General features: G+C 31.9%; 1 protein-coding gene across 10 annotated transcripts in view; it reads right to left on the reverse strand.

Moving 5' to 3' along the window:
• Positions 1–10,546, reverse strand: part of LOC106465538 (spermine oxidase-like) — an 84,805-nt gene extending 74,259 nt beyond the window's left edge. For 3 of the 10 annotated variants that reach the window (XR_002612007.1, XR_002612006.1, XM_022393456.1), the window contains exons 1-2: positions 10,182–10,546; positions 1,748–2,007 (exon numbers count right to left, since the gene is read on the reverse strand). Coding sequence is in view for 2 of the 10 variants with exons in the window: in XM_022393456.1 (XP_022249164.1) it covers positions 1,748–2,007; positions 10,182–10,246 (325 nt within the window). In the remaining 8 variants the exon portion in view is untranslated. Of the gene's footprint in view, positions 1–1,747; positions 2,008–8,715; positions 8,744–9,679; positions 9,763–9,964; positions 9,987–10,181 lie in introns of those variants that run through there. The other 7 variants (XR_002612008.1, XM_022393455.1, XR_002612009.1 and 4 more) reach the window with 6 other exon arrangements.
• Positions 10,547–11,243: the final 697 nt, after the last annotated feature.

The following is an 11,243-nucleotide window of genomic DNA, read 5'->3' on the forward strand; positions in this document are numbered from 1 at the left end:
GCATGGATTGACTTTAAAGATATTATTGACAAATTTTTATGAAACAAAAAGAACCAATATTATGAAAATATTGTCAATAACATGCTGGATAAATTCAAAGAGTTGGGTTGTAATATGAGCTTAAAAGTTCATTTCTTACACTCACATATTGACTATTTCCCTAAAAATCTTGGTGCTGTCAGCAAAGAATAAGGGGAAAGGTTCATCAAGACATCAGAGAAATGGAGAGGAGATATTAGGGAAGGTGGAACATCAGCATGATGGCTGATTACTGTTGGTCATTGAAACAAGATGCTCTAGATGCAATACATAAAAGAAAGACCACAGCACATAGTTTTGAGACTAAAAGATGTAGATTTCACAAAAAATCAGGATGAATGAGGATGTATATTCGTTTGACATTAATGTTCTTCCCTTTTCTTCAGTTTGTTTATATTTTTGTTAACAACATAATAATAAAAATGTTCATTGTGGTAAACGACATAATAATTTGATCAGAGTAAGAGTTTTTTTCTTCCCGATTTGTAAAAAATCCTTAAGTGATAGAAAAAAAATTAATATTATTTTTGAACTCTCTGTAGTTGAATTATGGAAAATCTGTTAGTAAAACCAAAACAACTTTTATGAAGTTTAAATTTGCAAGCCTGTGTTATCAGTGTCATATGATAGCTTTTATAATGTCCTTCATGATACTTACAGACTAATCAAGATATGACTTCATCTTTGTATCTAAAGGGTTCAAAAAATTACCTGGCATATGTTCAATCTATTTTACATAAAGAACTAAATGTTGTCTTCTACATGTTGTGATGATCTTATTCTGTAACTAGGCTGTGTAAACAGCATGTACTCCTTCAATAGACACACCGATTAGTCCATGAAAAAGTTTATTAACACATAAAGATGAGTTACACAGGAAACTTCATAAACACTGGACAAGTTACATTTACAGGCTGAGCTGCAAATCCACTCAGGCACCAGTACATTGCCACTTACATGATATTGTGTGTATTAGAGGTACTAATAAAAAATACTAATGAAAAATTTCTCTCTAACTTTCCAGTAATGTATTTATATGTGCAGCTCAGCATACATCAGTATTATGTTTTTACACAAACAAACATACCTCTATGGGATAAGCCAATCAACAACAAACACCTAGTGCTTTTGATATCATGTGAACACTGAGTTACATCATACACTATACCTTAACTCAAGACAAGATAACACACAAAATGTAAGTAAGAAACTTGTGAGTTAATATCAATGAAATTAGGTATGTGTGTAATGTAACGGACATACAATGATATGATAATGCATGTCAGGTAATGATTAGATGCCAACAGATACCTGCATCACAAAGAAGAAATAATGCTAACTTAATTCCTCAAAGAATATATTTAATAATGTAGCCAATCAGCATACACAACCTAGAGTTGTGTTCTACATATATTCTAATAATGTAGCCAATCAGCATATACAACATACAACCTAGTGTTGTGTTCTACATATATTCTAATAATGTAGCCAATCAGCATATACAACCTAGTGTTGTGTTCTACATATATTTTAATAATGTAGCCAATAAGCATACAAAGCCTGGTGTTGTGTTCTACATATATTTTAATAATGTAGCCAATAAGCATACAAAGCCTGGTGTTGTGTTCTACATATATTCTAAGAATGTAGCCCATCAATGTATGAAGCTCACAAAGTAAAACTTTAGACAGTTCATCAATTATCTTACCAAAATTCATAGTATGGATTCGACCACCAGGATGATCTTGTGCCTCTAAAACCAGGACACTATTGCAACCTCCTTCCATCAGTCTCTGAGCAGCTGCCAATCCTGCAACACCAGCTCCAACTATAACTACTGTCCAGTGCTTTGATGTTATGTAATTTTCTTTAAAAAGTATTTGAGGGAGTGCATTTTGGGGGCTGAATGAAGCATGAGTTCTATCATCACTTACACTTCCAGTACTAACAGTGTCTGTCATGTTCACCCTAAAAATAGATATGTATGTAGCTATAAAACAGTGGCCACTTATACATCATATACTTGTTGAAATTGTTCTCTCAGTACTTAATTAAAAGATAAAGTTGCTTTACAAACCAAAGGGTATCTCTGATAAAAAAATCAAGCTTAAAACAATCTAGAACTAAACAGGCATTCCACTAAAGATCATTACTTAAATGTATCTAAAGAAATAAGTTCTTCAGTATTAAAATATGAATATTAGCAGTAAATACTTTTTTTAACAATAAGTATTATTAAACCAGACATGTCAAATCTCGCAAATTTAGCCTTGGTCTCACATTCTCACCATTAACGGGGTCTCATCACTTCAATTTCCTCAAGTTTAAAAGGTCTATATCTATCAAATAATTTTTAAAATAAAGAATTTTGCCACCATTGGCTTATTTCTTGAAAATCTTAATTTGTTTAGATGTCAATTTATTCGTAGGCTTAATAAGTTGTATTATAGGCTAAAGAAATTGTTTTATGACATAAACATAATCTAAAGACTACTTATTTATCACTTCTCATTTTAAAGATAAACTTAATTACTTTAGTGAGAAGGTAGTTGTGATAAAACGAATACAGGACAACTAGACACCTAAACAATTGACAAAGTAGGACATTTAGACACTATTTGTTTATTATAAAATAAAACAATAATTACAACAATTGTGTTCCATGTACAACACTGCATAAGCATATAGAAGTCCTGTATATATCTAGGTCTAATACATTACCAAATTAATTTACTGCATTATATGTATTATCTCCATTATATATATTTTAAGTATTTTGTGAAGTTTTAATACTTCTCTAAAATTATTAGGTGACTAAAAGTCTTACTTCCTCATTTTTATAGGTGTCTAGTTGTCCGGTTACCAATAAAATAGCTTATAATATTAATTATATCATTAGGTTTAATAGAGTTGTCAATAAACTACTTGTATTTAGTGTTGATTATTTATTCCCAATGGTTAATAGTAGTGTAAGTGTTAAGTGCTTACAGTTGGTTAGGTGTGGCAGGTGCAAGGAGTGAGCATTATTTGGGATTTGGGGGCTGACATGTATATATAAGGAAACTAATGTGGAGTTGTACAATTTGTATGTAGAGTTTGTAGGTTGGAGGAGAAATTAGAGGTTGCTCTAAATAGGATAGAGGATAAGGATAAAGAGAAGGGTAAACTACAGGAAATGGGAGCAGAATTTAAAGAAGAAATTAAGCTTTTGCTTGCAAAGGATGCAATGGCTAATAATGGCTTTCATGTAGTTAAAAACAGTACTAATAAGGCTAGTAGTAGTGGATTTAATTATGATAGGCAAGATTTATTAAGTAACAGATTTCAGCCTTTAGCTTGTGCAGATGATGAACTTGAGGGGGAAGGATAACAAAAGCGACAGATTGGGATGAAAACAATGAGGTTATTGTTATAGAAGATTCTTCACTACAACACATCTATAGGATAGTTGTGTGTTAAATAGGGAGAAAAGAATTAGATTATGCTATCTTGGGCCAGGGGATATAACTGACAGAACAAGAGATATTATGAAGGGGGCTAGCAGAGATGCAGTTTTGTTGTACATACAGGGGCTAATGATGTAGGAAAAGGTAGGTCAGAGGAGTTTATTGTTAAGTGCAAGGTATTAATAAAGACATTCAAATAAAAGGACCATAATAACTTAAGTTTTTCAGGATTTAAGATTTAACTGCATGAATCAAATTATAAGTAGATCACTAGGGCTGAGTGCTAGGTTTAGGTTAATATATAAGAAAGAGAAGGTTGGATTTGTGAGATGAGCTTTTCAGAGTGGATGGTTTACATTCAAATAAAGTAGTGGCTGGCTTGTTTGCTGCACTGTAGGGGCAAAATTAAACTTGGATTAGACAGTGGAGAGGGCCACAATAATAAAGATAAAATAGATAGAGAGGGGTATAATGTGGGAACAGGGTACATATGTAGTTTTCATGGTAGGTTAACTTATTATTATTGTAATGAGAGAAGTATAAAACACAAGGTGAATGAACTTAGAGCACTGATCGGAACAAAGGCTTTTAATATAATGGGAAGAGCTGAAACCTGGCTAATGACAATTTTCATGACAGAAATCTCTTTGAAATAAAAGTTTATAGGTTGTTTAATAGGGACAGGATACTAAGAAATTGGAGAGAGTGGCTTTATATGTACAATGCAAGTTACAGCTTGTTCAAATTGAGGATATCAAAGCTAATAGGAAGTTTTATTACACCATGTTCATTCCTACCTTGTTTCCTCACTTTTTTTTGGTGCCCCCATTCCTACACTTTCAACTTTTTTTAAATATTTTTTCCACTAGTAAAGATAAAGTATTAAAAAGTGTGAAAGGGGTGGCACTGCATATAAAATGGAAGTTAAATCCTGTTGAAGTTGAGGTTATCAAAGATACTAGCAAGGAGATTGAATCTATTTGGGTTTATTAGTGGATATAGGGAAGAAAAGACTTTTATTTGGAGCTGTTACAGATCACCATATGAAACTGATGAAATTAATGAGAAACTCTACAGTGAGATTAAGGGTGATATTTTGGTTACTATAATCAAAAAAGCAAGTTTTGAATGGATGCAACAAAAACTGGAAGAGCACTCAGTAGAGCATAGACCTCTACCACACAGCTTTCATCACATTTGGCCCTCAAAAAAATACAAAAATGTATCTGTAGGTCCATCATTATAGACAGCCACATACCATTTTTGGCATGCTAATGAGGTATAATGTTCTACATATGTCCACCAAGTTTCATCAAAATCTGATCATTTTTGACTGAGCTATAGAACCAAAATAGTGTAAAAATCAGTCTCCATGTTAACAGATAGTGATTTTTTGTATTTTCGTGATCTTTGACCTTGACCCTTCAAAAACTAATCACTTCTAATTTGGGTCATAGTCCAAATGTATACCAACTTTCATCCAAATCGATTCAGCTGTTTGAAAAAAATCCTGCTGACAAACAGAGACAGTGTGAAAACATAACCTCCGTCACCTTCGGTGGCAGAGGTAAATATCTCTTATGAATTTGGCAACTGAATTAACTGGAGATACTGATCAAGTGTAGAAAATTTCTAAATATTCAAAATAAACATCTTCCTTATAGAAAAAAAAAGAATACAAGTAATAAAATTAAAGGAGAGCATAATAAATTGGCTGCTATTACTAGGCTTAGGAAATTGAAAAAGGTATATGAAAATAGGAGTAAAAATATAAAACCGTAAATATCTTGTAAGTACATTAAAGGTAAGCAAAATGTTGGATGGGAGTAGAGACAATAGAGGAAAGCAAATTACTGACAATTATGAGATGACTGGGTAAGTAAATTCTGCTTTTCTTCAGTTTTGACTAAGGAATATTTAAGAAATATTCCCCATCCTGAATAGTTGCTAGATGGAAACCAAATCAAACATTAATTCTGAGCTTGTTAAGAAAATGTGGAGGTTTAAAGAATGATAAAGCTATTGAGGCTAGGTAACATTTCCCCAATGGTTGTGAAGGAGGTAATTATCAGATATATGAGCCACTTAGTAATATCTTGTAAATCCCAGAATAGTGGGCAAGTGCCAGAAGACTGGAAGTTGGCTAGTGTTATTCTTCTTTTCAAGGGAGGTGATAAAATCTCTCCAGGTAATTATAGATCTATTAGTCTTACATTAATGATAGAAAACATTTTAAATGTCTGATAAAAAATGTTTTGCAAAGAAAGTCAATAAAGTTTAAAATTTGTTTGAATATTCAACATTGTTTCAGTATGAGAAAGTCTTGCCTTACTAATTATTTGACATTCTTTGAAGAGGTCACTGCTTATGTAAATGAGGGTAAGGGTGTGAATTTGATGAAATTACAGAAAACATTTGATAAGGTGTCACATAAAAGACTCATTAAAAAAAATGATCTCCATAGATATGGGAGATAAGTTGGTTTATTGGATAAAAAAATAGTTGAATAGATGCTAGTAAGCAGAGTTGTTATAAATGAAATTCAGTAAAACTGGAATAATGCCATAAGTCTGGTACCTAAATGTTAGGACCTTTGCTATTTTTGTTTTACATCAGTGACACAGATGAAGGAATGGTCAATACATTGCTTAAATTTGCTGATGATATTAATATCTTGAGTGTTGCTCACTGTGTGGAGAATAGTGCTGTTTGATAAAGCATTCAGATTATTTAATGAATTATAATTTTGATGGGAATAACCTTAACAGTGTTATAGAAGAAAAAAATCTTGATGTTTTGTTGCTAGGAGTATGGCAAATAGGATTTTAGGTTGTATTTACAGAAATATTGAATATACGTCTAAAGTGGTTATAATTTCATTTAACAGGTTGCTGGTTAGCATTTGGAGAACTGTATTCAGTCTTGGGCTCCTTTATCTTAGGAAGGGTAATGAATTGTTGAAAAGAATTCAGAAGAGGGCTACTAAGATGATACTTGAGATGAAATGATTGTAATACGAGGACAGGTTAGAATCTCTGAAACTGTTTTCTCTTGAAAAGAAGAAGAGTTAGTGGGAATCTGACTGAGGAGTTTAAGATTATGGGAACTGATAACGTTGATACATCATCTTTTTCCATACTTAATAATGAAAATGACAGGAAATGAGGACACATAAAATTTTGCCATGGTAAGAGTCATCTTCAGCAAAAGTAGTTTAATATCTCAAACAGGATTGTTGGCATTTGGAATGGGTTGCCTTTCATTGTAATTGATGCAGTAAATTCAAAGAAAGTTTCATGGAAGGCATAATAAATGATACAACCTGGCTTTAAGGCTTTTTGTTTATTTTAGTTTAATGGATGAGACAGCCTCAATGGACTAATAGGCCCCTTGTTATCCTTAAATATTATGCTGTATGTAATACATATAGGTTACAATCAGGGATCTCAGGAATCAAATATTTTAAATGGCAACTGTTACAGCACACCTGATCAGATAAGTGAATTCATTGAGAAATTGTACAAGATAAGGTTTGTTACTAATAAGAATACTGATACAATAATTATATGAGACTTAACTTATTGATTGGATTGACTCAAACAGTGAGTAAACAGAGGATCCTTAAAGTGATTGAGAATGGTTCTCCAGACCAAACTGCCAGAGAACCAACCAGATATTTTAGACTTATTGTTAACAGGATGCGGTGGCAAGAGTTAAGACAGAAAACATTTGGGGAAGAATAGTCACTGCATAACTAAATTTGAAGTTTTGCTACACATTAAATTTTAATTCCTTATTTTCAAAAAGCCAATTCTGAGGCCAAGAAATAAGTTATTTCTTTAGTGAATTAAGATAGTGAGTTGATAGATGATGTGTGACACATTTGAATTCTTTTTTCAATAAATTGTTTTTAAGTTAAGCCAGGAATGCTCCAAAAAGAAGAAAAGGACAACAAGGAAGATAAAACCTAGTTGATTTACTAAAGACATTAAGAACGTCAAGGAAAAATACCATAAGTTTAAGAGGTTTAAACTAACAGACAGTAAAGAGGAATAACAGAACAATAAGAATCTAGGACTTTGGTTAAAAAAAGAAATTAGAAACCCAAAAGTCTTGAGAAAAAGTTAGGTTATAATGCTACAACTACTAGCAGTTATTTTGTAATTATCTTGAAAAAAAAGCAAAATGTTACAATGGGGAATAGGCTCTTAAATGAAGGTGCTGGCAAGATTTTTGTTAGACTATGAGACAGCTGAGATTTAAAATTTTTTCTTCTCTTTTATTTTGATTGGACAAGATGTTAGCATTATACCTGACCCTAAGCATTCTAAAGGAAATATTGGAATTATGCTGAAGAATAATATAGATATTAATCTCTTGGTTGTAAGTAGAGATTGATTAGAAACAGATAAAACACCAGGGACAAATATGGTTCCCCAGGGTTCTAAAAAAGGTTAAAGATTAGATATATGAATCTCTTTCATTTTTTATGGATCAACAGACAGTAAACAAGTGCCTAAGGTTACTCCTATTTTAAAATAAATTACTGGTCATTCCTGATATTTTTTTTTACATAGATTATGCAGTCAGGAATATTGCTAGAATCCTCTCTTGTTAAAATATGAGAGTGAAAATTTGAAAAACCTCAAACCTTAAACAAAAATTTTGCCATCAGCATCCTATGATGGTACATTCCCTACTTTAACCTTCTGCTTACCTTTATACTAATAATGAAAGAACAGAACTTGCCATTAGTTTCACCATTATCAGCCAGTTGATTCTCAAAAATCCTGGCCTTTTAGAATTTATATTTTCTTATTAACTAAATTCCTATCTTTGCTATTGTTGTAAGCTAAATTTTTAATGATATAATTTATTTGTTAGTTAGAGGGAGCTGCTAACCATGATGTAATAATCAAGAACTTTTATCTAACACCTAGAGACAAGGGTACATTATTTACAAAGACAAGTAAACAGTCAGTGAAATTGAGAATTTAGTAAAATATTTAGTACTAGAATTCAGTTTAGGGTTAAAAAAGTTATTCAGTGAGAGTTATCACTTATATTTAGTTAATAGACTGATCAGCCATGGAATTGTACAAGTAACTACTTTTATAAGTTAGGCATAGTACCATTAGCAAGGAATTTTTTTTGAAACACTTAGTTTGTGAATTTTAGCCTACAACCAGGGTAAAACTAAAAAAGTGAACATTAGAAGAAAGGAACTAACTCATCATTGTTATGTGGACTGGACTTGACATTATTTTTACCAAATAATCCTGCCCAACAATAGAACATGTCATAAATATAATGTTACAGTTCTGTAAATCTTCCACCCTATTTGTTAATTTTAAAAAGCTCTTAAACTTATGCTACTTAGCCTTGATTCTCTCCTGTCTTTAGTAAACCCATTAACATAACATTTGAACGGCATCATTGCTGTCCCATGCTATTCATTTATCAAACACTTGTATACAACGCCTAATTTTCTAACTATTCATCAAGTCTTCCCCTGAAGTCGAACTCAATCAATTTTGTTGTATCTACCACGTCTGAAAGCAATCTACTCCAAACCAAAGGCTTTACCATCCTATTTGAAATATAAATTTGCTTAATTTCCAGACGACTTCTAGGTTTTATCTTCCCTGTTACATTATCAGTATCATTCTTTTTATTTTAATAACATGCCTAGTACAATTACAAATAGTGTCCCACCTTTATAGAGAAGCACATTATGCTAATAGTGAGTAATACTGATAGTAATACAATACTAAACAAATAATTGATGATGACCCGAAATGTCGAAACGTAGCAAAATATATTTGTTTTTGCAACAATAAATAATTATGGTTTAAATACTGTATTACTTTTATTAGTTACTTGCCACAATCTATAGTGTATATGTAAAACCAATTAAACGATTGCAACTGTAAGCACACTGGTAATTTACAAAAATGTTTTCTTCAATAAATATCTTTGTTCTTCCAAAGTTCCATTAAATTGAGTTTAAACAAATCGTTATAAACTATAAAAGTATAATATCCTACACTACCTTTAAAAGTTTAAGTTTAGTTTTACTAATTATCCCAATTTAATACTAATAAACTTGTCAACATATAGATATAACTGATACCAGTGATAGCCAAAAAGTGAAATTATTGTTACTGTGTCAATTAGACTTTAAGAGTAACTACCGTTTTTTTTTATACCTGATCCAGAGTAGGAAGTTCACTTATTTCAACCGAACTCAGCAGATAAGCAGAACACTTGTGTCAGCCTCTTTCGGTAATTTATAATCATCATCGAATATAATTTAAAATTGAATATTTGAGTAAATTGATATTCGTAAAAAAAATAAATAAAAAATCGTAGTAAATGTAATTATGTGTACGTATTGGAAGATGTTGAAAACGTATCCATATGCTCAATTTATATTATAATAACTACCAGTAACTTTATGAAAGAAAATCAATATTTACTATCAACAGTCCGTAACTGTGTAACGTCAGGAAATATGCCACTCGAAAATGGAAAACGGCACAATACATACTAAAAATTTTTTGTCGCATATAGTTAAATCTCTTAAACATAACAATTTTTCTTTAATTTTGTTTAACCTGTATTTTTAGGTTCACAGGTAAAAGGAGGCTTAACCAACTATTCTCTTGTTTTTTTTATGAACTATGAATTACGTGCCTACTCTGAGATCCTACAAGGGATGATATGTGACATAAAACTTCTTCTTCCTCCGGGCCTGTCATGGGCTGGCCAGTTAGAACCCCCGACTCATATCGTCGAACATGCTCGCCCCTTCAGCCTTGAGGACTTTATAACGTGACTGTTGATTTCACTTTTGTTGGTAAAGTAACTAAAGAGTTGGTGGTGTGTGTGGTGTTGTCTAACTGCCTTCTCTCTAGGCAATCACTTCAAAGTTAGGGACGGCAAGCACAAGTAGTTTTGCTCGAAACTTACAAACTTCTCTGTTCCCCTCGGATGCTTCAGGGATAAATCTAAGAGCTTATAACACTAAAAATCGGGTTTCAATATCCGATGTGGGCAGAAGACAGATAGTCCGTTGTGTAGCTTTACGCTTAACAACAGGCAAAGACTAAACATATAGATTTATTTTTTCAGTTATCTATAAAACTGTAAAATAAATCAGTTTGTTTAGTTTATTACGCACTAGCATATAGCCCGTCAAAAATGACGAGGAAGTACTACCCCCCAACCCCTAACCATAGTATACCCTAACCTCAAATTTTATAGCTAACTGAAATAAATAATTTTTGCGTAATCAAGCTTGAGCAACAGGAAGCAGAAAAGTGCAGTCGAGGCAGTCAAACGTCGGTAAATTCCTTTGTGGGTCAATTAAAATTAAGATCATACATGAAATAAATTCGTGGGGTATCCATAGAATAATTATTGGTAAAAATCAGTTCCAACAATGGCTTTTACGTCATGTTGCTTAGCTACAAAACTATAACCTAATATCGTTGTTAGCCTATGTACTGAAAGTATAAAATGAAATGTATAGACAACAAAACTGGAAAAATATTTGTTGATTTCTTTATCTAGAATCTACTTTTATTAAAGAGGTTTTTTTTTTTTTTGTTATACACGTTTGTGGTATAACAGAAAATAGCTTAATTCAGAAACTATTTAAATTTAAAATTGAATCGATATTTTTAATTTCATGATAAATGTTATGCATTTTGCTCTAGGCTACGTGATCCCACAATACGTCTTTACTTTAGTCCA

The sequence above is a fragment of the Limulus polyphemus genome, unplaced genomic scaffold, assembly GCF_000517525.1.
Source record: "Limulus polyphemus unplaced genomic scaffold, Limulus_polyphemus-2.1.2 Scaffold1975, whole genome shotgun sequence".
Classification (NCBI taxonomy): Eukaryota; Metazoa; Arthropoda; class Merostomata; order Xiphosura; family Limulidae; genus Limulus; species Limulus polyphemus.